At 41.8% G+C, this 26,098-nt stretch overlaps 1 protein-coding gene across 1 annotated transcript in view; it reads left to right on the forward strand.

The window, feature by feature from the left end:
• si:ch211-51a6.2 (neurotrypsin) overlaps window positions 1-26,098 on the forward strand; it is a 72,032-nt gene that overhangs the window by 23,012 nt on the left and 22,922 nt on the right. Inside the window, 4 exon segments of the mRNA XM_034239721.1 lie at window positions 873-1,051; window positions 3,648-3,789; window positions 13,984-14,195; window positions 16,384-16,525. Coding sequence (XP_034095612.1) covers window positions 873-1,051; window positions 3,648-3,789; window positions 13,984-14,195; window positions 16,384-16,525 — 675 coding nt within the window.

Below are 26,098 nucleotides of genomic sequence, written 5' to 3' on the forward strand. Positions count from 1 at the left end.
CAAGAAGCAATCATACACTTACTGTATCAATATATTGTGAACAAAATAGCAGTGTCTAAATCAAAAGTGAATATCTGATACACTTCATGACAATGATGAGCAACACTTTATTTGATCCGTTTTTACTCTTAAACTCAACTATCTTACTGAGCAGTGGAATGAGAAATATAAATTACAGATACAAAAAACTCAATGTAAACTATTGAAATATTTAACTGAAGAGAAACCACAAACAGAATAATTATAAGAACACTGTGAAACCATCAGGACACAGCTGGAAAAATAATATTTTCTCCTTAAACCTGTACCGTATTCTCATGAGGTAGTTACATATTTTAGCATATATATTATACACTGAACAAAAATATAAACGCAACACTTTTGTTTTTGCTCCCATTTTTCATGAGATGAACTCAAAGATCTAAAACATTTTCTATATACACAAAATAACCATTTCTCTCAAATATTGTTCACAAATCTGAAAAAATCTGTGATAGTGAGCACTTCTCCTTTGCCGAGATAATCCATCCCACCTCACAGGTGTGGCATATCAAGATGCTGATTAGACAGCATGATTATTGCACAGGTGTGCCTTAGGCTGGCCACAATAAAAGGCCACTCTGAAACATGCAGTTTTGCTTTATTGGGGGGGTCTGGGGGGGTCCGAAAACCAGTCAGTATCTGGTGTGAGGGGTAGGATTAGGGTTAGGGGTAGGGTTAGGGTTAGGGTAATGTTGTGAATCGAGTGGCCTGTGTTCGTCGTCCATAACATACGCCTGCCCATACCATAACCCCACCACCACCATGGGCCACTCGATTCACAACATTACCCTAACCCTAACCCTTTCATGTGTTTTTCCCCTGACCAACAGGGGCGTGGCCAAGGCGTGGACATGGGCCCACTTCGGCCAGGGGGCAGGTCCCATCTTCCTGGATGGGGTTGAGTGTTCGGGCAATGAGCTCTCCCTGGAGGAGTGTCCTCATAACATGTGGGAGAGACACAACTGTGACCACATGGAGGATGCAGGGGTCTCCTGCAACCCTCACACAGGTCAGAGAACACACACTGTCATCAGACTGGGATCAATCCTGTCCATCAAAATATACTTAAAGAGCCACAAATAAAAGTAGTCATTGTGCAGATTGGTCCATTTCAGAATAATATATATGATATGTTTTATAATGATTGATCATGAAAGTGTTCTCAAAGCTGGTAAAGGTGCAGCTAGTTTGAATGACTTTGTATACTGCAGGGTAGCTTGTGGATTTACTCCAGGTGGAACTAAAGTCTGATTTAACACTTGGTTAGATTTCACATCATTCATCCACATCTGTAAAGTAACTAAAGGTATTACATACATGTAGGGGAGTAAAAGTACACCATATACCTCTGAACTGTAGTGGAGTAGGAGTACAAAGTAGCAACAAATGAAATACTCAAGTAAAGTACAGGTCCCTTCAAATTGTATTTAAGTACTGTACTTGAGTACATGGACTTAGTTACTTTTCACCACTGTATAAGAATGAAAGAAAAGGTTAGAAAACAGCATAATTTCTACTGAGGGTATATACGCAGTAACCCTCGCTGTGATAGAAGAGCAGCTATAGGTGTCCCAAACAAGAGTTGTGATTGGCTGGTAGAGAATCCTAGGAACTGTTCTCTGCAGGGTTGGGTACACAAGTTGTTGAGGTCACATGTGGGTCATTAGTTCATGGCTGTCATTAAAGAGTCCCATGATGTGAAGTGGGCCAGCGAGGAGATGTCAGGACTGCAATGCTCTGTTCACACAACAGACTGCCCTGACTCTTCTTTTTACAGTTCTAGTGTAGAGAATAGGAGAGCTGAGGCAACAATCAGCTTTCTCTCCTCCTCATCTGCTCTGTAACATTGTGGAGTGGAGGGGAAAACAGATGAAGAAGCCTGTAAAGGCTGTTGCTGCTTCGGGGCTACTTTTGAATCTTGTGTCGTGCTGATCTGCACCAGGATGTTGTGAAAATCAGAATCAGAATATCTTTATTGTCGTCATACATAGGTATAATGAAATTGTGTTGGCATCTCTAACTGCAGTAATCAAATAGACACAAATAAATAAAAACAGTGATAAAAGCAGAGGTGAGCCATGACAATGCACTGCAATAACATTAAATGTCAATTTACATACTATGTAAATTTACTAGGGCTGTTAAGTTAACGCGTTAATAACGCGTTAACGCAAACAAAATGTAACGCTACTAATTATTTTAACGTGCGATTAACGCATATAATATATATAACTGGAGTTTCAGGCTCTGCACTTTCCCTCATCACCTCATACCTCAAAGACTGCACCTACAGGGTTACTTGGAGAGGGTCGGAGTCCGACCCTTGTCAATTAACTACAGGGGTCCCTCAGGGCTCTGTTCTTGGTCCCCTCCTCTTCTCCCTGTACACAAACTCGCTCGGATCAGTCATTAGCCCGCATGGTTTTTCATACCACTGCTACGCTGACGACACCCAATTAATTCTGTCCTTTCCCCGCTCAGAGACCCAGGTCGTTGCACGCATCTCTGCTTGTCTAGCAGACATCTCTCAGTGGATGTCTGCTCATCACCTCAAGCTCAACCTTGACAAGACTGAGCTGCTCTTCCTTCCGGGAAAAGATTGTCCCACTCTTGACCTAACAATCAACATTGGCACCTCAGTTGTTTCCCCGACTCAGACTGCAAGGAATCTGGGTGTGACCCTAGATAACAACCTGTCCTTCACTGCAAACATCGCTGCTACAACTCGCTGCTGCAGATACACGCTTTACAACATCAGGAAGATACGTCCCCAGCTGACCCAGAAAGCGACGCAGGTTCTAGTCCAGACTCTTGTCATCTCACGCCTAGACTATTGCAACTCTCTCCTGGCTGGTCTACCTGCATGTGCCATCCGACCTCTGCAGCTCATCCAGAATGCAGCGGCTCGTCTGGTCTTCAACCTTCCTAAATTCTCCCACACCACGCCGCTCCTCCGCTCCCTTCACTGGCTTCCGGTAACTGCTAGAATCCACTTCAAGACAATGGTACTTGCGTACCATGCTGCGAATGGATCTGGCCCTTCCTACATCCAGGACATGGTTAAACCGTACACCCCAGCACGTGCACTCCGCTCTGCATCAGCCAAACAGCTCGCTGCACCCGCACTGCGAGGGGGACCCAAGTTCCCATCAGCAAAAACACGTGGGTTTGCTATCCTGGCTCCTAAATGGTGGAATGAGCTCCCCATTGACATCAGGACAGCAGAAAGCTTACACACCTTCCGGCGCAGACTGAAAACTCATCACTTTCGACTCCACTTCGAGCGATATAATTATTAACAGAGCACTTATATACTAATAAAGGACTGGCTTGCCAGTTGAGCCAGTTGAGTAGCACTTGAAATGTTTGGCTCTATGAAACCTGATGTACTTATATGATTCTGTTTTCTTCAAGTTTGTATTTTGTTGGTCGAACGCACTTATTGTAAGTCGCTTTGGATAAAAGCGTCAGCTAAATGCAATGTAATGTAATAACTTTGGTGAGCCCTCTGCTTTTCAATTCAGTTGCATCTGACTTATCTTCTGACTGACAATCCTCCCATATTGTGATCTTAAATCTGAATGTGTTGCTCTGTGTGTCAGCAGACGGTGCGGTGCGCCTGGTGGGAGCAAACAGTCCCTGGGAGGGCCGGGTGGAGATCTACCATCATGGGGAATGGGGCACAGTGTGTGATGACAGCTGGACTGAAGTCAACGCCCGGGTGGTGTGCAGGCAGCTGGGCTTCAGGTCAGTGCAGCACCATGCTACACCTCTGGGCCTCAGGACACATGTACTACCCTGTGAGCTGATATCAAGATAAAGTAAAGATGCAATAAAGCACTGAGGAAATAACATGAGAGTAATGTTTTAAACCCCAAAGATTGAATAACAAACTGACATGTTTGCTATTCTCAGAGCCTTAAAAGTCCATCCATTTCCCCCTTATCTGGTGGAAGCAGGCTAAGTAAGCTAGTCTTTGTGCCCCCCAGCCCCGCCTCACCAGCCAGCATGTTCAGGGTCTGCACAGGGGTCTTCTCAGAGTTGAATGTGCCTGGGATACCTCCTCAGATATGAGTCTATAAAGCGTCCTGATCAAATGCCCAAACAAGCTAAAATGGCTCCTTCCAGCCAGTGTAGGCATTTATTCTCAGTCCTGCATCCTTACTTCCTACCTCAGCCTTCTAAATTCCTCATCTGACCTTAAGAAACCCTGCAGGGGAATTGAACAGATTCTCCTTGATCTCATTCATTGGTCCTCACTCACAGTTCATGATCGTTGGTTCATAGATCAAATAATTAATCGAGAGATTGTGTAACTAAATTCAAAACGTTCCTTTCTCTGGGCTGCGTGAAAGAGTTCTGATACCTATCCATACCATTAATGAATGTATTTTTTAAAGTAGAAGTGTAGGTTTTAAACAGTACATACACTTAAACTGATACTGATGTTTTTAGTTGTCTAAAATAAGTTAAATTGCTGCCACCCCACAGCCGTACATTGCCTATCTTCAATGCTGGTCCTCTTGTGTTTCTATAAACTGCCAGTGTAGGTGTTACTCTATGGATGAGTTTCTCATAGAAACACACTTCAAACTGTCCAAACTAGCCCTTTAAGTTTACGCATGGAGATGTACCGACCACATAATACAGGGAGCAGTGGTGAGTGGGGGCCTCATGACTTGTAATGAACTTGTAATGAACACCAATGCTCAATTGAGTTCAGTAGTTGTAATGTTAAATGGCCTTATAGGTCAAAGGGGTTCGCAGAGGTGCTTTAGGTACTCTGGCACCATCTGTGTTGCTTGGATCCAGAACATTAAAGAGTGTGTTGTTGACAGTCATACAAAATCAAAATGCTGATTTAAATTAATTTACTTCACCAACTGAGATCCGCCTGCAGGGGATGGTTTCAAAGAAAACACGCTCACTCAACATTTACAGTGGAACATGGTTGCAATTTTCGGATTAAATGATTGATTGGATGAAAATGTTTATGACTAATACATTTATGAAAACAAACTCATACTCACAGATACAGTATGTACACATACGTTTCATCACCATCCACCAATATGCAAAGGCTTTAAGCCTTGTCTATAGAAAACCATTTGCTTCCTTCAAATCCTGGAGATGGAATTAAACTGATTCTGCAATATTTTGTAAAATTAACTATTTCTGTTATAACAGATCAGTCATTTCTGCAACCAATCTACAGATTTTGAAAACATAGTATTTGTTTTTGTTTGATTTTGTTTAATGTAGGTATAATCAGGGGTACACATAACTGGTACGCAGGTACGCATGCGCGGCAAAAATCGGAAATGCATAACATCACTTGTGTCACTACGCGCCTTTGCTTACCAACGGACCTGTGAAGCTTTTCCAGGAGGCTTGGACCACTGGATGACTAAGTTGGTGCCGTGTGCACAGACGGGGCTGCTGTTAACGTCGGTATGTACAACGGAATTGTACCAAAACTACGCCAACTGGCTGCGGTGGGAGACTCCCCTGTGCACTTTCTGTGCCCCGCACACACACTGGAGAACTGCGCAAAATCACCAGGGGTCTCATTTATAAAGGGATATATAAATCCCTTTATAAAATGATCAGTTAGATGAGTTTCTTTCCGTTACATGGATATAAAACATTCATAGTTTATTAAATGAACATGCCCTCAGACACTGTTTCCTGCAAGATATTGCAGGAGGCCCCCGGAACTGGGGTCTCTCGGGCTTAACAGGTTTTAACAAACGCCTGTTTGAGACTCCTCAGTGCACACAAAAACATAACTTGGATAAATAAATAAATACGGAAATGTTATTGATCACCCCTCGATTATGTTCTCTTGTTAAGAAATGTATTCTCATAAATGATGCGGTAAGCAGAAGGACAGAATTACTTTAAACTGATGCCGTTTTGCATTTCTATAGGTCAGTGGTTCTCAAATGGGGGTACGCGGGAGTAGGCTACTGCAGGGGGTACGTGAGATGTATTTTATGTTAATGAAGACAAAAAAAACATAAGTAATGCATTTAAACAAACTACTAATAGTAGATTAACTACTTTATTCAAAGGTTTACAGAAATTCTGGATAATAAAATAGGAAAAATAAACAGTGTGCTCTCTTTTCCTCTCCCTCTCCTGACAGCCCGTCAGTCTCGTGCAGCTCGCTGAACCTGTAATAAATGACCCGACAGTAAATAATACACATATTTATAACTAGTATAGCTAGTTCCAGAGTAAGTGTGTTAGGTCTAACTCTTAGTGTATTTAATTTTGCTCCACTCAACTGTCCGCGGCGGGGCTGTGATCATGCAGAGCTGCATGTTCTCCGTCAGCAGCAGCTGATCTGATCTCTGATCTCTCTCTCGCGTCCGGTTATACTTCACTCGCGTTTATGTCCAAATCTAGCTAGTTCTAGCTAATGATATGATTGCCTGCTTATCAAAGGACACCTTAACAATAAGCGTTGCTTGGCAACGGCGTGTGGCCGCAAAGTATAGCGCAGCATTATGCATATATGAGGGGTCAAAATCCCATGCTCATAAAATGCTCATATATATGTTTCTCTTCATTCCCCACGCCCACAAATAAATAAATATTCAAATTTTAGGAAAAGTAAGGAAGTTTGAGCAGTGTGGGTTTTATATGAACAGAGTTACACATATGTCAAAACGCGAAGTGTAATATCTGCAGTTTGCCTCCCTGTCAGAATGACAAAGATCCTCAGTGAAGCACAAGCCCATATTTCTCACTAAATTGTAAGTACAACTTATTAAAAAGATCAGTTCAATGCAACTAATGTCGTCTTAGTGTTATTGCATGATGTTAAAATTGGTTTGCCATGAATTTAGTGATGGATTATAAGCATTTGAAATGTAGCATTTAAGTGTTTCTCAGTTACAATGTTGTTGTTTTAATAAATCAGACACTGATGGTGCAGCGCTGTACTGTACCTCTTTATATAGGCATTTTTTCCTTAACAAAATGTTTTTGCGCTGATCAGGGGGTACTTGGCTGAATTTATTTTTTCAAAGGGGGTACATTATTGAAAAAAGTTTGAGAACCACTGCTATAGGTTGTATAGATACGAGCATGGTTTTATATATTATCATGTTTAATCATGTTTTATGCCGTTCGCCAATAGCCTACTTGATAAGTCGCTCGTAAAACACAGGAGGTATGGAAACTAACAACACCATATGTGGTCAATTGTACAGCTAATACAGTGGTTCTCAAACTTTTTCTGTCAGGCAAAAAAAAAAATTCGGCCCCCCCCCAACACAAGTCAGGCTCAGTGGCGGCGCCAGAGATTTCTTTTGGGGGTGCTGTGGGGTAGCTTGACGTTTCATAGAGGGTGCTCAAACATTTAGGGTTTCCCATTAATGTACCGGGCGCTACAGTGGAATGTTCTACTGCAACAATCCCCACACGCATATACACAGTGTACCCGCGACTGTTACAATGAAGGCTCGATATCAGCTCACGGCATATGAGCAGGGGTAAAGTGCTATTTGTATTGGTGGTGTGTGGACCTCACATAGGGGGGTCCGGGGGCAAGCTCGTCCGGGAAGATTTATTTTTAAATATTGAAGTTAAAAGCATCAATCTGGTGCACTTTGAGAGCAAAATGAAGAGATCTATGGATACATCTCTCAACACCCATATAAAACAGAACTGTAAATGATTTACTTTTTCTTTATGGATATTTTACAAATCACCCTTTTAAACGTTATTCTTGTTTTACTGTCATAGTATTTCATACCTGTTTTTCATTTATTCTCTTATTTTTTTATAACTATAATGATCATATAAACGTGTGCCTCGGAAATAATTGTTTACATTAATCGTGACCAAAACGTTTGAGACCCACTGAGATAACACTGAGAGTCCTTTAGTTCACTGAGCCTCTCAGTCTGACAGGAGAGGACTCTCCACTTTGTTGTTGAAAAAGCTCCTTATATCCGTTAGCGTAGCTCGCTAGCACCAGAAGCTAACAACAACGATCTCCGGTACCGGTGCGCTCTCTCTCTCGCTCGCGCACACAAAATGGCTCGTTTCACACACACGCAGAGCCGAGCTTTAATGAAACACAGAGACCCAGACGTAATAGCATCATATTATTTTCGAATAAATAATTTTTCAATTTATGATTTTTTTAAATCTTTTTTTTATTTTTTATAATCATTTTCCCTCCTGGTCTCTCATGCCCCCCCTGGCATGCCTCTGCACCCCCCACTTTGAGAACCACTGAGCTAATATAACACAACACATTAGTTGTATTTCCTTTAACTGGTGGATTATGGATATACAGTACTCGAGTTGAGGGGGGATGAGGGGGGATGACATCCCCCCTGAAATAAAAACGGTCAAAATCATCCCCCTTCTAAAACTGCCATTCCCCTTTTCCATCCCTTATGTAATTTTATCAATGAACGTGGCACTGGTATTACTGCTATTTCAACATTAATTTTGCGCATTTTGAGTAAAATACTGTGGGCGAGGGAGCACGCACACACGCAATGACATTTTTACCAAGTCACTGACGCTATACTATGCGAGTGCCCTAGAGGGCGCCAGAGCGCCGTGATGCGCCTGTTTGATCGATGCCAGAAGCGCAGGTAACGGTCATCACAATGGCCAAGCGACCAGGAGGACAACGCGATCTGAGGGACTTCATATTTAAAAATACTAAAAATAACATTTCAGGTAAGTCAAGAGTCAGTAATCTTAGCAGGGGCGGATCTACGGGGGGCAGCTGCCCCCCCCCCACTGTAGAGCCTTGCCCCCCCAGCTGCCCCCCTAACTTTTGTTTCCCTAAAACTGTACTAAAACAAACCTACACTATTTCCACAAGCTTCTCAAGCAACAAAACAAGCATTACATTAGTTACAATTGAATCATTTTAAATATCATTTTAGGCCCGTTAAAAACGCAGCTACGGCCCTGCATTAAACTGCGGAGCGACGTTCACACAGACCGCGGCTCACACCGCTGCAGAGAGGGAGCGAGCTGTCCCAGCACCTATGGATCAGCCAACCCGGTATCACGGCAAGACGTGAACATGTGACGATTTACCATGCTGGGAGACGTGAACATGTCACGGTTTCGTCCCTTTCAAACGTGACAGCTACACGGTATTGTTAACCCATGTTAACCAGTGGAGAAATAACCGGAAATACCAAGCAAATGCTACCCCGACGTAATGATTTATTTTTTCATAGTCACACTCGATTACAGCGATTTTCTTGTTGCCCCAGCTGGTCGACACCTCTTTTAGCATAAACAAAGGCTACATGAATGTATTAAATCGATGTTAATCCGTGCGTGTGGATGTGGAATTAACGGACGTGACGTTGTGCGATTGAGTTGCCAAGCAACAGCTTCGGTTCATGTTAATTTACAAACTATTCAACTACAACCGTAGTTATATTTAAAAACATGTTAGCAGGCCTCACGAAATACTTTAATGCACATTAAAATGTAAATGTGAAGGAATGTGTGTATAACAAAATACATCGGTCATTAAACGAAACCGGAAACAGACGTAGGCAAGATCCTCAGCTCGATGATTGGATGGTTATCCGCAATGCATGCTGGGATTTGGTGTTTATGTGATGTGAAATCTGAAAACGTTTTTTAAAAATACAATAATTCTTTATTCCGAGTGTGCTTGCTTTTCTCTTTGAAAGTCATCATATAACGGCATTGTAATACACGGTTCGGCTGCATTAAATATGACATATCTGCCGTAGTTCTCTATTTATAGAGCCCTGCTGAGAAGACAAACAGGAGAACTGCCGCCAAAACTGAAAACGTGACGTGGATCAGAAATATATAAGCAATTAAACAGCATCTTACATTTATTTTCACACAATACGTCTCCTTGCAGTATCAACACTAATTCGGCTGACTTTTATATTTGATCCAATTGGTACATAGGCTGTATTTACACCATAACCGTGCAGAGCTGATAGAAAGGGACACCATGGTGGTCAAAGCACTCATTCATTCATGAATGAAGATAGAAGATCAATTTATATTCCTATAGTACTACTGACTTGTGAGGATAACTTGTAATTAGAACTGAAAACAGATACATTTATTAAACTGTATTATGGAACTTCTGTTTTTTTATTATCATTCATACCACTTTTATTGCCAGATGGAGGGTTCCGATCATAAAACACAGAGACCATACAGCCATACCATATTGAATTGAAAAATACAAATCAGAATTCTTCAATGTTGACATGACAATGATAAATTAGTCTGGATATTGAAAAACAATAGAAAAACATGTCTTAAAACAACTCTCTTCCCTTCTACTCTAGGAGAGGCAACAGATCAGACTAATATTCATATGTTTAAAAAGCGACGATACAAATTTAAATTTGGGACACTGCTGGTTATATCCGGGACAATACAAAGTAGAATTCGGGACAGTTGTGGGACACTGAGGAAAAAAGTTAATTTCGAGCCCTGATGACTCCACTCCGGAGGGATTCCCCGATCATTTCTTACAGTTTCTCATCAAGGGGGGGGGGGTCTCCTGTCCCCGGTGCAAACACACTGCCTGAGGAAGGTTAGGCTATGGCCCTTTCTCATTTCTCTAACTCCCCTCCTCGACTCCTATCCTCGAGACTTAGTCCCACCCACAGGAGATGCGAGCGGAGGAGCCGAGGAGGGGAACCGAGGAGAGAGGAGGGGAAGCAGCAGGCACTTAGAGAAATGAGAACTCCTCTTCTCTGAGCGTCATTTTAAAGAGACGTCCATTAATGATGACAGGAGGCACAGCAGCCCTCTGTCTGATGGACAGATGTGTTCATGATGACTTATATATTTACTTTGATTCATTCACAGTGCGGTATAATGAGACAACAGGCTACAGATGCGGACACTCACACACACATATATTTATATAAATATATACAATTTCAGAATCAAACAGAGCACTCTCATAATAACGTAACACAATCAGAGACTGGATATATCCCCCCCTCCCCCTCCTCTCTGGTCGCTACAATGAGGAAAATAAATTACGGGCCAAAAGGTTTATTTACAAGTATTAAAAGTAACTAGAGGACACCAAACCAACTGAGACCTGTCTGTCTGCTGCATCTACGCACACACTGTACCACACACACACACCACAGCTACCCTAACAGCCGTTGTGTATTTTATTATGTGAAGCACTAAATGTTTTTAGAAAAATATCGACTCTTTGTTTGTAGATATCTACTAAACTAAAGCAAATAAAGAGAGTAATGTAGGCCTGTTATACTGAGTGATATATATTATACACACTGCTCTGCTTTCTGCACGGACCTCACAGCTGTTCTCACTGTAAACATCGCGTTGCGATGAGAGCAGTTTCTAAAATAATATCCAGGGATGCATGCAGAGCTGTCATTGGCTGAGATAAGTCCGGCCGTGCGTCACGACTCTTTGAAACATCTCTGTTCCCGGAAATGCATCTGTGGAGGACCGTGGAGGACCCATCAGTGTATCCTCGGTTAGAGCTCCTCCAGAGAGCCTCCTCGATGCTCGATGCTCGGTCCTCGAAGTGCATTTAGAGAAATGAGATGTCCTTCAAAATGGCGCGCTGAAATTCATTTCCGGGTCACTACCGGAGGACCGAGGAGTCGAGGAGGGGGATTTGATGAAATGAGAAAGGGCCTATGTGTATTTTTTTTGTCATTAACCTTTTTCGGACCACTTATTTATTTATTTTGGTGACTGTAGGAGCCGCATTTAAGTTTATTTTGTTTTGATTTATTTGGAACCTTTATTAATGCATTTTTCTGTTCAGTGAGAGGTGTGCTTTTCTCAGGTGAAGGGGCCAAGTGCTAGGACTGTCTTAGGGAAGAAAGCTTTTAGTTGTGCAGCTCCACTAAATTGGAACAGTCTGCAAACATGTTTAAAACTGAGCACTTTGGTTCCCCTGCATCATTTTAAAACTCAGCTGGGTGACATTCTGTTTGATACTCATGGTACCTGTCTCTGTAAATAGAGTTTGTAAACTGTACCCTGTACATTATGTTGTTTGTCATCCTTATTGTTGTTCTGTTGTTTTTATGTTACATGTGTAACTAATGTCCTGTAGGTCACCCTTGAAAAAGAGATCTTTTTATCTCAAGGGGCTTCACCTGGTTAAATAAAGGCTACAAACAAACAAGGCTTTAAGTTGGAGGTGCGGTGTGTGACGGGGGAGCAGCAGGCAGCAGCAATACCGTCATTGACACGCAGACGCAACCTTATGCTTATAAAAGACAGAATATTAGGATCTGCTGTTTAAGTTTATGTTACATATTGTTTTCGTATTTTGTTTTATGTTTTGCTGGAAATAAACGTTGAAAAGCAACAGAAACGTCCAGTGGATTGTGTACTGCGAGTCTGACACTGCTTCCCAGGCCCAAGCTCTACATGTGGCCAAGAACAATAACTTTTGAGGTGAAGGTTACAAGACAAACTTTTGGGGATTTTGGCCCCTACAGTGACGATCCGACCTCCATGCTGCTACTCTGGTTCAAACTGCATCCACCAAACAATATGATTTGTCTCCACCTCCCCAAAAGAACCAAATCTGACACGGTGTGAGATGTCTTTTTTAGCTGTTCTGTCTTCATTTCCTGCGATCTCCTTCATAAAGTCAGTCAAAATGAATGAATGGGCGTTTCTTTGACTATTTATAGGCAAATATGGGCGTTATGTGAAGCCCGCAAAAGCTGCACCGCATTTCGAGTCGATTGTGATTTATAAAGAGAAACGTAGGAAGTGCCGTACGCACTTCCCTCGCCGGTACGCAATGTTTGGTGTATCGGAAAATGTCGGAACATTTCTGTACCTATTTATTTGCTTTCTACTACGTAAGCAACCTTCCCACGTGAATCCTACGCACGGTGTTATAAATGAGGCCCTAGATCACAACGTTCACGCTCTTTGGTCAAGATACTGCAGCAAGGTGGAGCAAAACACACAGCTGCAAACTTACTCAAGGTGTTATGGAAGAGTTTGAAATCAGACAGAGGTGGAAGAAGTACTCAGATCTTGTGAAGGAATACTCTGTTACAAGTAAAAGTCCTGCATTCAAAATGTTCCTCAAGTAAAATTAGAAAAGTATGATCATCAAAATATAGTGAAAGTAGCGACAGTAAAAGTAGTCATTGTGCAGATTGGTCCATTTCAGAATAATATATATGATATGTTTTATAATGATTGATCATGAAAGTGTTCTCAAAGCTGGTAAAGGTGCAGCTAGTTTGAATGACTTTGTATACTGCAGGGTAGCTGGTGGATTTACTCCAGGTGGAACTAAAGTCTGATTTAACACTTGATTATATTTCACATCATTCATCCACATCTGTAAAGTAACTAAAGGTATTAAATACATGTAGTGGAGTAAAAGTACACCATATACCTCTGAACTGTAGTGGAGTAGAAGTACAAAGTAGCATCAAAGTCAAGTAAAGTACAAGTATCTTAAATTGTAATTAAGTACAGTACTTGAATAAGTATACTTAGTAACTTCCCACACCTGAAATCAGATATTACTTCAAGTCATGTGATCATTTCTTAGTATTTGATCCTTCAACTTGGCCTCAGGAAATGCAAGGACTTCACAGTTTTCGCAACAAGTTTTGGAGAAAGCAAAGCGGAGGCTTAAACAGGGACATTGAGGAAGACTGCAGCATCTTCATCATTACCATGCAAGAAGTGGAAATAGAGGACAGTGAAGGAGACACTGAGGAAGACTGCACTTATTAACCACGCTTAGTGTGGGGTGAGTACCAAATGCTGTCTCCTGGTACTCATCTGAGTAACTCACTAAAAAAGTGATGTGCACCCCTGAATATATTGGTTTTTACACAAGGGAGAATTTTGAGAATGTTGTTCTCTTAAATGATATCCATAGAAAGACAGATGGTGTGTTGTCTGCAGGAGCCGAGCAGAGGTGGCCCCTGACCAAGTGTCTGAAGAGGGTCGGGGGCTAATCCTGCTGGACGAGGTGCAGTGCCAGGGACCAGAGGCCACTCTACTGGCCTGCACCCACTCTGAGTGGGGCCAACATGACTGCTCCCACAGGGAGGATGTAGGTGTCCGCTGTGAGAGGGGGGGTGGAACCAATGAGATACCAGGCCTTTTGCCTATTGGTAAGTACACACCTTCACAGTCGGTGTGAATGTGTGTGAATGTTAGCTTCCCCCTGCCTCAGTATGAATGTGTGTTCATGGGTGAATGATGACTTGTGGTGACCAGTGGTGTAAAGTAACTAAGTACATTTACACAAGTACTGTTCTTAAGTACAATTTTGAGAGACTTCTTTAGAGGCTTCTCAATTCTTACATTTCCCCTCCTCGACTCCCCTCCTCGAGACTTAGTCCCGCCCACAGGAGATGCGAGCAGAGGAGCCGAGGAGGGGAACCGAGGAGAGAGGAGGGGAAGCAGCAGACGTTTAAAGAAATGAGAACTCCTCTCCTCTGAGCGGTCATTTTAAAGAGACGTCCGTTCATTATTACTTGGCAACAGCTGCATCAGCTGTCGAGTGTTTTGTCATAGCGCTGTATCTCTGTTAGATCAGCTGAACATTGTTCCCCCACATATTTACTTTGAATTCATTGAGAGTGCGGTATAATGAGACAATAACAGGCTACAGATGCGGACACACACACACACATATATTTATATAAATATATACAATTTAAAGTATGAGAGCACTCTCATAATAACGTAACACAATCAGAGACTGGATATATCCCCCCCCCCTCTCTCTGGTCGCTGAAATGGGGAATTGAAATTACGGGCCAAAAGTTGTATTTACAAGTAGGCCTATTAAAAGTAAGCATAGGACACCAAACCAACTGAGACCCGTCTGTCCGCCGCATCTACGCACTGTACAACACACACCTACACACTGTACCACACACACACCTACACACTGTACAACACACACACCTACACACTGTACAACACACACACCTACACACTGTACCACACACACACCTACACACTGTACCACACACACACCTACACACTGTACCACACACACCTACGCACTGTACAACACACACACCTACACACTGTACCACACACACACCTACACACTGTACCACACACACACCTACACACTGTACCACACACACACCTATACACTGTACAACACACACACCTACAGCTCCTAAAGCATAATCAGGCTACAGCCGTTGTGTATTTTATTATGTGAAGCACTAAATGGTCTTAGAAAAAATATCGACTCTTTGTTTGTAGTTATCTACTAAACTAAAGCAAATAAAAAGAGTAGGCCTGTTATACTGAGTGATATATATTTTACACACTGCTCTGCTTTCTGCACGGACCTCACAGCTGTTCTCACTGGAAACATCGCGACGCGATGAGAGCAGTTTCTAAAATAATATCCAGAGGGTGCATGCAGAGCTGTCATTGGCTGAGATAAGTCTGGCCGTGCGTCACGCCTCCACCGTTCCCGGAAATGCATCCGCGGAGGAGCCGAGGAGGAACCATCAGTGTCTCCTCGGTTAGAGCTCCTCCAGAGAGCCTCCTCGATGCTCGATCCTCGGTCCTCGGTGTGCATTTAGAGAAATGAGATGTCCTTCAAAATGGCGCGCTGAAATTCATTTCCGGGTCACTACCGGAGGACCGAGGAGTCGAGGAGTCGAGGAGTCGAGGAGGGGAAATTTGAGTATTGAGAAGCCTCTTATGATTGAGTATTTCCATTATATGCTACTTTGTACTTCTACAATTCAAAGGTACTCCACTACATTTATTTAATACCTTTAGTTACTTCACAGATGTGGATGAATAATGTGAAATCTAATCAAGTGTTGAATCAGACTTTAGTTCCACCTGGAGTAAATCCACCAGCTACCCTGCAGTATACAAAGTCATTCAAACTAGCTGCACCTTTACCAGCTTTGAGAACACTTTCATGATCAATCATTATAAAACATATCATATATATTATTCTGAAATGGACCAATCTGCACAACGACTACTTTTACTGTCGCTACTTTCACTATATTTTGATGATCATACTTTTCTACTTTTACTGAGTAACATTTTGAATGCAGGAATTGTACTTGTAACAGAGTATTCCTACACTGTGGTACTTCTACTTTTACTTCAGTACAAGATCTGAGTACTTCTCCCACTTCTGCTTGTATATGTAAAGAAGTCGAGTAGAGAAGTCGTAAAGACTGGATAAAGCGCCATATAAATGCAGTCCATTTAAGAGTATTAAACATGTAGAGGCATCAGAATAGCCTCAGGACAGGCACATCATCAACAATACGAGGCATGTTTCCCTGAAATGTTTGTGTACAGGCCCTCTGCTGCGATTGGTGGCTGGAGAGAGCAGGAAGGAGGGCAGAGTGGAGGTCTTCATCAACGGCCAGTGGGGGAGCGTCTGCGATGATGGCTGGAATGATGTCCATGCAGCTGTGGTTTGCAGACAGCTTGGATTCACGTGAGTACCATGACACCCTCACTGATATTTTGCTCAGGATGCCCGTGCTTATTTTCATCTAAAGGCCCTGACACACCAAACTGACACCAAAGAACACGTCCCGACGGACCCAAATGATCTGTTTGGTGTTTCGAGCCAAACACTTCAGAGACATGTTCTGTATATATATGAGAACTATAATATATTGATGAAAAACAGTATAATGGGGGACCTTTAATTGCAGTTTGTTATTTTTTAAAGCCTAAAGCATCTTAACTGCTGCGTTGATGGCCGTGAAACACAATTGTGACTCCTGTTGGCTTAGTTTAGTTTATTTATTGAAAGGACAGTGCACATTAAACAACAACAATAGAGAGGAACATCAGAACAACAATAGAGAGGAACATCAGAACAACAATAGAGAGGAACATCAGAACAACAATAGAGAGGAACAGCAGAACAACAATAGAGAGGAACAGCAGAACAACAATAGAGAGGAACATCAGAACAACAATAGAGAGGAACATCAGAACAACAATAGAGAGGAACAGCAGAAACAACAATAGAGAGGAACATCAGAACAACAATAGAGAGGAACATCAGAACAACAATAGAGAGGAACAACAATAGAGAGGAACAGCAGAACAACAATAGAGAGGAACATCAGAACAACAATAGAGAGGAACAGCAGAACAACAATAGAGAGGAACAGCAGAACAATAGAGAGGAACAGCAGAACAACAATAGAGAGGAACATCAGAACAACAATAGAGAGGAACAGCAGAACAACAATAGAGAGGAACATCAGAACAACAATAGAGAGGAACATCAGAACAACAATAGAGAGGAACATCAGAACAACAATAGAGAGGAACATCAGAACAACAATAGAGAGGAACAGCAGAACAACAATAGAGAGGAACATCAGAACAACAATAGAGAGGAACATCAGAACAACAATAGAGAGGAACATCAGAACAACAATAGAGAGGAACAGCAGAACAACAATAGAGAGGAACATCAGGGGCCTATACTACGAAGCTGGTTCAACCTAACCTGGATATGTTTGAGTTAGCCGTTTGGCCTAATCCAAAACATACGCGCTCTCGCTAAACTGTACTACGACGCTGGTTATCAAGTGGATCGCTCAAGCCAGCCGTTTCCTATCTAGTTAGGTGCGCGTTCACATGAAAGGGGTGGTATTTGGAGCATTCGACCAATGACAAACATGGAGAAGCGCACTGACAGCGCAGCGTCATACTTCCTGAATGAAAAGTGAACTTTAATACTAGTCAAAAATGAAAAAGTTAAACTTTAAACATCCATGACTTAAACACTTGATCCAGGATCAAAGCCACAGAGCTGCACCTGCAAGGTGAATACAGCTGGCAAAAGAAAAAGTGTTTGAATGCGTACATTAACAGGTTTATGATATCACTGCCCCGTCTAAAACACGATTTGACTTTAATTACATTCGTTTCGAGTGTTTCGTCAACTTAATGTGTTGCTTAAAATAATACTTCTGCATACAGTAGGCCTATGTGACACTGTGAGTGTTGCACGGCCAGATACGGCTCAGCTGACTCAGATAAGAAAATATATGATACATTATGAAGTGATATGCCGCGGACTGTACTTGATGTTACTCTGATCCGGTTACTTATGTTGTGGCAGATATTTCAGTAAGCTTTCTTAACGCTAATGTTATAATAGTCAGATTGCTCTGAAGATGGAGGTTATATTCTATTAATGTTCACGTTCACACAGTCGGTGATTTTTGCCGGCCGTCTTTCCTGCGACGGCAGCTTTTCTGTATTTCCTTTCTCCTGTAATATGACTTGATCGCTTTAAACTCTGCACACTGAGCTCTGATTGGTCAGCAGGCAGTGCTTTCACTGAGTTGAGCTCTTAGCCTGCAACCTAACCTGGGGGGTATACTATGAAGCAGGATTTTCGCTTAGCCGGCTAAATTCAGGGACAACTCCGGCTTTCCGGTCCTACGAAGCTGGTTCTCTTTTTAGCAGGCTAGATCTCCATGGTAACTTATGCTTAGCGGCTAACCTGGTCGGGACCAGGTTAGGTTGCAGGCTAAGATCTCAACTCAGTGAAAGCACTGCCTGCTGACCAATCAGAGCTCAGTGTGCGGAGTTTAAAGCGATCAAGTCATATTACAGGAGAAAGGAAATACAGAAAAGCTGCAGTCGCAGGAAAGACGGCCGGCAAAAATCACCGACTTTGTGAACGTGAACATTAATAGAATATCACCTCCATCTTCAGAGCAATCTGACTATTATAACATTAGCGTTAAGAAAGCTTACTTAAATATCTGCCACAACATAAGTAACCGGATCAGAGTAATATTAAGTAGCCTACAGTCCGCGGCATATCACTTCATAATGTATCATATATTTTCTTATCTGAGTCAGCTGAGCCGTATCTGGCCGTGCAACACTCACAGTGTCACCTACTGTATGCAGAAGTATTATTTTAAGCAACACATTAAGTTGACGAAACACTCGAGACAAATATAATTAAAGTCAGATCGTGTTTTAGACGGGGCAGTGATATCATAAACCTGTTAATGTACGCATTCAAACTGTATTTGTGCCACACAGCTATGTGGCTTTTATCCAGGATAAAGTGTTTAAGTCATGGATGTTCAAAGTTTAACTTCTTCATTTTTGACTAGTATTAAAGTTCACTTTTCATTCAGGAAGTATGACGCTGCACTCTCAGTACGCTTCTCCATGTTTGTGATTGGTCGAATGCTCCAGATACCACCCGTTTCATGTGAACGCGCACCTAACTAGATAGGAAACGGCTGGCTTGAGCGATCCACTTGATAACCAGCGTCGTAGTACAGTTTAGCGAGAGCGCGTATGTTTTGGATTAGGCCAAACGGCTAACTCAAACATATCCAGGTTAGGTTGAACCAGCTTCGTCGTACAGGCCCCTGGTCCCGACCAGGTTAGCCGCTAAGCATAAGTTACCATGGAGATCTAGCCCGCTAAAAAGAGAACCAGCTTCGTAGGACCGGAAAGCCGGAGTTTTCCCTGAATTTAGCCGGCTAAGCGAAAATCCTGCTTCATAGTATACCCCCCAGAACAACAATAGAGAGGAACAGCAGAACAACAATAGAGAGGAACAGCAGAACAACAATAGAGAGGAACAGCAGAACAACAATAGAGAGGAACAGCAGAACAACAATAGAGAGGAACATCAGAACAACAATAGAGAGGAACAGCAGAACAACAATAGAGAGAACATCAGAACAACAATAGAGAGGAACAGCAGAACAACAATAGAGAGGAACAGCAGAACAACAATAGAGAGGAACATCAGAACAACAATAGAGAGGAACAGCAGAACAACAATAGAGAGGAACAACAATAGAGAGGAACAGCAGAACAACAATAGAGAGGAACAGCAGAACAACAATAGAGAGGAACAGCAGAACAACAATAGAGAGGAACAGCAGAACAACAATAGAGAGGAACCTCAGAACAACAATAGAGAGGAACAGCAGAACAACAATAGAGAGGAATAGCAGAACAACAATAGAGAGGAACAGCAGAACAACAATAGAGAGGAACAGCAGAACAACAATAGAGAGGAACCTCAGAACAACAATAGAGAGGAACAGCATAACAACAATAGAGAGGAACAGCAGAACAACAATAGAGAGGAACAGCAGAACAACAATAGAGAGGAACAGCAGAACAACAATAGAGAGGAACAGCAGAACAACAATAGAGAGGTACATCAGAACAACAATAGAGAGGAACAGCAGAACAACAATAGAGAGGAACAGCAGAACAACAATAGAGAGGAACAGCAGAACAACAATAGAGAGGAACATCAGAACAACAATAGAGAGGAACAGCAGAACAACAATAGAGAGGAACAGCAGAACAACAATAGAGAGGAACAGCAGAACAACACTAGAGAGGAACATCAGAACAACAATAGAGAGGAACAGCAGAACACAATAGAGAGGAACAGCAGAACAACAATAGAGAGGAACATCAGAACAACAATAGAGAGGAACAGCAGACAACAATAGAGCAGCAGAACAACAATAGAGAGGAACATCAGAACAACAATAGAGAGGAACAGCATAAAACAATAGAGAGGAACAGCAGAACAACAATAGAGAGGAACAGCAGAACAACAATAGAGAGGAACAGCAGAACAACATAGAGAGGAACAGCAGAACAACAATAGAGAGGAACAGCAGAACAACAATAGAGAGGAACAGCAGAACAACAATAGAGAGGAACAGCAGAACAACAATAGAGAGGAACAGCAGAACAACAATAGAGAGGAACAGCAGAACAACAATAGAGAGGAACATCAGAACAACAATAGAGAGGAACAGCAGAACAACCAATAGAGAGGAACAGCAGAACAACAATAGAGAGGAACAGCAGAACAACAATAGAGAGGAACAGCAGAACAACAATAGAGAGGAACAGCAGAACAACAATAGAAGGAACAGCAGAACAACAATAGAGAGGAACAGCAGAACAACAATAGAGAGGAACAGCAGAACAACAATAGAGAGGAACAGCAGAACAACAATAGAGAGGAACAGCAGAACAACAATAGAGAGGAACATCAGAACAACAATAGAGAGGAACATCAGAACAACAATAGATAGGTAAACAGGCAGAACAACAATAGAGAGGACATCAGAACAACAATAGAGAGGGAACACAGAACAACAATAGGAGTAACAAGCAGAAAACAATAGAGAGGAACAGCAGAACAACAATAGAGAACAGCAGAACAACAATAGAGAGGAACATCAGAACAACAATAGAGAGGAACAGCAGAACAACAATAGAGAGGAACATCAGAACAACAATAGAGAGGAACAGCAGAACAACAATAGAGAGGAACAGCAGAACAACAATAGAGAGGAACAGCAGAACAACAATAGAGAGGAACATCAAACAACAATAGAGAGAACATCAAACAACAAATAGAGAGGAACATCAGACAACAATAGAGAGGAACATCAGAACAACAATAGAGAGGAACAGCAGAACAACAATAGAGAGGAACAGCAGAACAACAATAGAGAGGAACAGCAGAAACACATAGAGAGGAACAGCAGAACAACATAGAGAGGAACATCAGAACAACAATAGAGAGGAACAGCAGAACAACAATGAGAGGAACAGCAGAACAACAATAGAGAGGACAGCAGAACACATAGAGAGGAACAGCAGACAACAATAGAGAGGAACATCAGAACCACAATAGAGAGGAACAGCAGAACAACAATAGAGAGGAACAGCAGAACAACAATAGAGAGGAAACAGCAGAACAACAATAGAGAGGAACAGCAGAACAACAATAGAGAGGAACAGCAGAACAACAATAGAGAGGAACAGCAGAACAACAATAGAGAGGAACATCAGAACAACAATAGAGAGGAACAGCAGAACAACAATAGAGAGGAACAGCAGAACAACAATAGAGAGGAAGCAGCAGAACAACAATAGAGAGGAACAGCAGAACAACAATAGAGAGGAACAGCAGAACAACAATAGAGAGGAACATCAGAACAACAATAGAGAGGAACAGCAGAACAACAATAGAGAGGAACAGCAGAACAACAATAGAGAGGAACAGCAGAACAACAATAGAGAGGAACAGCAGAACAACAATAGAGAGGAACAGCAGAACAACAATAGAGAGGAACAGCAGGCAAACAATAGTAGAGAGGAACAGCAGAAACAACAATAGAGAGGACACAGCAGAACAACAATAGAGAGGAACAGCAGAACAACAATAGAGAAGGAACAGCAGAACACAATAGAGAGGAACAGCAGAACAACAATAGAGAGAACAGCAGAACAACAATAGAGAGGAACACAGAGCAACATAGAGAGGACAGCAGAACAACAATAGAGAGGAACAGCAGAACAACAATAGAGAGGAACAGCAGAACAACAATAGAGAGGAACAGCAGAACAACAATAGAGGGGAACAGCAGAACACAATAGAGAGGAACAGCAGAACAACATAGAGAGGAACAGCAGAACAACAATGAGAGGAACATCAGAACAACAATAGAGAGGAACACAGAACAACAATAGAGAGGAACAGCAAACAACAATAGAGAGGAACATCAGAACAACATAGAGAGGAACAGCGAACAACAATAGAGAGGAACCATAGACTGTATATATAAAGAGAGGAACAAACAAACATGCAAACAGATGAAATATCATCATACCTTGATACAGTTAAAAGTGTTCACATTTTTGATTGCTTAAAAGCCAGTTCTTATGATTGTGGTTAAATGTATGAAAGGAGGTGTTATTCCTTATCTGTATTGGTGTTGTGTTCCAGAATGCCCTCACAGAGAAACAGTGTTTGCCAAAGGAACTGGACCTAAGAGGGACTACACAGTCCCCTCTTAGGGCAGACCTTGTGGTTCTGCTGTTTGAATGGTTCTGCTGTATAAAAGTGCAGAGTGGTGGGGGGGGTGCCTTGCCGTTTAGAATTTAAAAAAATGAGACATGCATCAATGTGTTTTAAAATATTTTCCCAGCTGAGCAGGTTATGTTTGTCCAGGATTTTGCAATGGTGGTATAGCTTAGGTTTTCTGTCCAAAACTTTGAGAGCTTGTTTGTGAAGTGACAGGATAGGCCTTAATGTTGTGCTATTTGCCTGGGTCCAGCTGCACTATAAAAAAGGATTTTGGAGGGTAGTATATATTATCCAAGCAAATCATTTAAATTGTACTCAAGGTATATAAGTGAGCATTGTTAGTATATTTGAATGGGTACATTCTACCTACACTACCTAATTTCTGACAGTACCAACTGAAACACAAACAATCTGGGTAAAATCTACTTGAAGACATTAGGCCCACACTGCCCCTTTGCGCATGCGTCTGCGGTGATTCTTGGCTGCAGGCCAGAGGAACGGTTCTCTTTCGCGCCTCCCTCCTCCTGGTGTGTGGAAATGTTGGAAGGTAAGATATTACTGTCTATCATGTCCTACATATACATGTTCACGGTTTTTGAGGTTCATCACAAGACTTGTTGTCTGCTTGCTTCACTGTTAGACAAGGAATGTAAGTTTGTTCTCATCTATTACTCACTGGAAGTCGGTCACTGATGCTAGATAGCTGTAGCTAACATAGGAGCTAAGAGTAAAGCACTATGATGTTTAGCTCCATATTGTTAATAATTGTTATTACAGCAATAATGTGCATGTTGACGGCATGCCGTGTGAAATGAGTTAAGCGTCACGGCGACAGTTGTATATTAATGTAAGTTAACCAGCCAAGTTGTGTTTCACGTCAGCATCGTGCATGCTTAGCAGAGAAGGCTATTGTTTGCTAGCTAAGTACTAACAAGAACAGCGCGCGGAAGGCGGCATTCGTTTAAATCAACCTTTGAAGTTGGTCGTCCTCTATATAAGGTGTGTTTGTCCAATGTTATTTTCCACACAGTATCCAATGGTGATGCACACTGCAAAAATCAGTAGCCGTTTATTAAATAACATGTCAGTTCAAGTAATATGACGAACTCTGTCTCTGACCCGGTTGAGTAGTATTGAGTACAGTAACGGTTTGCGGGGGACACATTCAAATGATGCACAAGGCTAACTAAGTTGAAGCTAGCTTGTAGCATCTCTCTCAGTCTATCTAACGTCGGCCGTCAGTTTCCTCGTGTGTCTGTATTCATATGAGCGTGCATGAAACGATAAATACTGAGACAACTACTACTACTACGACTATCTCTTAGTGAAAAATAACCATCGTATATTCTGCCAAGCCACAGTAATAATGATTTATGATTAATTTGTCTTTTTTGAGGTATAGCTGCAGCAATAGCCTATAGACTTATGTTTACATAAAGCTTACTGTATATTATCGTGAGGACTGGAGAGATTACCACGGAGCAGAGCCAAAGCTCATTGTTATATATTTTAGGATTTTTCTACATAAAAATGTTTAATTGTGTTATTTTGTTGGTAATGTTCAGTGTAAGAAATGTGAATATAAGTGTAACATCCTCAGAGACGGCACCTAAGTCCTATACATTTTAAATCCTGCAGACAATTCGTAGTGGAGTGGAGGTGGTGACCCTCAGCCCACGTGTCAGTGTCTTCAAGGAGAGATGGGCCTGGTTTATTCAATGAGGCTCAGGTGAGAACGTTACGTGTATTTGTTTCCATTTCAACTCACTGTTGTGAGTAATGAGTGTTGTCCCCTATGCTCTTTATTAGATCAAGGAGGAGTTCCGACACATAACAACTCTTTCACTGGAAGAGACTTTGATGCTGAAACTGGATGGGTACACTAACACCACTCGCTCCAGCTGATGCGTGCCAAAGGAGGAGATGCTGGCTCCAGGATGCGCCCTCTTCTGAGCACAATTGATGAGGCACATTTATTTAAATGTTTCATTCAAGAATATGAAAATGCAGAAATAAGTCTTGTCACTAAAATGCATTTCCTCACAGGCCCCAGAGTGTTGGGAAAAAGAGATGCAGTGGCCAGGTGCCTGATTGAAGACCTTGGGGAACGCCAAGAAGACCTTTTTCAAGACAGCCAGGTATGTCGTTAAAGACTGATCACTTCAAGATTTTAACGGAGTTATTTCGGAGGTCGCTCTGATACCATGGTTTAATTTCTGTGATTAACCACTCTTACACCTAACAAATAAATATGCAATTTATTGCTGTAAATCTGTAAACATCTTATTGTTTTTATAAATGGTTTAGCATTCACAGGAACATGATTTAGGGATAATGTACTGATGTGCTTAGCTACTTAACATATACAACTACCAAAAAACAAAAACCTTCTTTTGGTGTTAAAGTGAAATAAGATAAATAAAATCATGCACTGAAAAGTTATGTTCATGGGAAAGAATCAATGTAATGTCATTGATTAGATCGATGGGCAATTTGACTGGGCCTGACATTTTTTATATAAGTTAGAAATCTTGTTTTGTTTTTAATCGCTGCAACACATTTTTACAAATCATTAAAAAAAAGTCAATCCCTGGTTTTATTGATTAGGCTTAATGCTAGACCACAAAGCCTATATTGTATAATAGCTTCTTGTTAATATGCCTAATTTAAAGTGAATATGCTTTTCTTTCTTTCTTTTCAACATGGAGGACGAGCATGACAACGTCGTGGACCAAACTATGAAGGTGCTTGTGATCCATGATGCCAGGGACAGGGGGGACCAGCAGATGTGTCCATTGTCATAGAGGGAGACAGAGTTTTGTGCGGAAACCAAACAAAGGCATGTGCATAGTTGATGGAATTCATCTACGCCCTCAACCTGGAATACCCCAACAAGCTCAAATACACATTTGAGGTATTCTAAAAACAGTTTTTGGAGCTTGATGGAAACAAGCTGCTCAAACAGGTCCAGAGCCTCAAATAAACAATTTGTTCTGAAGTGGATGTTGACTTGTTTTAGTGCCGAGTGACACAAACACAACATAATGAGATGTGGAATGTAATGGATGTGGAGAAACCTTTTTCTGTTAAAAGTGGACTGTTTACTGGCACTCAAAGGTTTTAATAGTTGAATAAATTGCACTTGGAAGA

This window comes from Gymnodraco acuticeps, unplaced genomic scaffold (assembly GCF_902827175.1).
Source record: "Gymnodraco acuticeps unplaced genomic scaffold, fGymAcu1.1, whole genome shotgun sequence".
Taxonomy (NCBI): Eukaryota; Metazoa; Chordata; class Actinopteri; order Perciformes; family Bathydraconidae; genus Gymnodraco; species Gymnodraco acuticeps.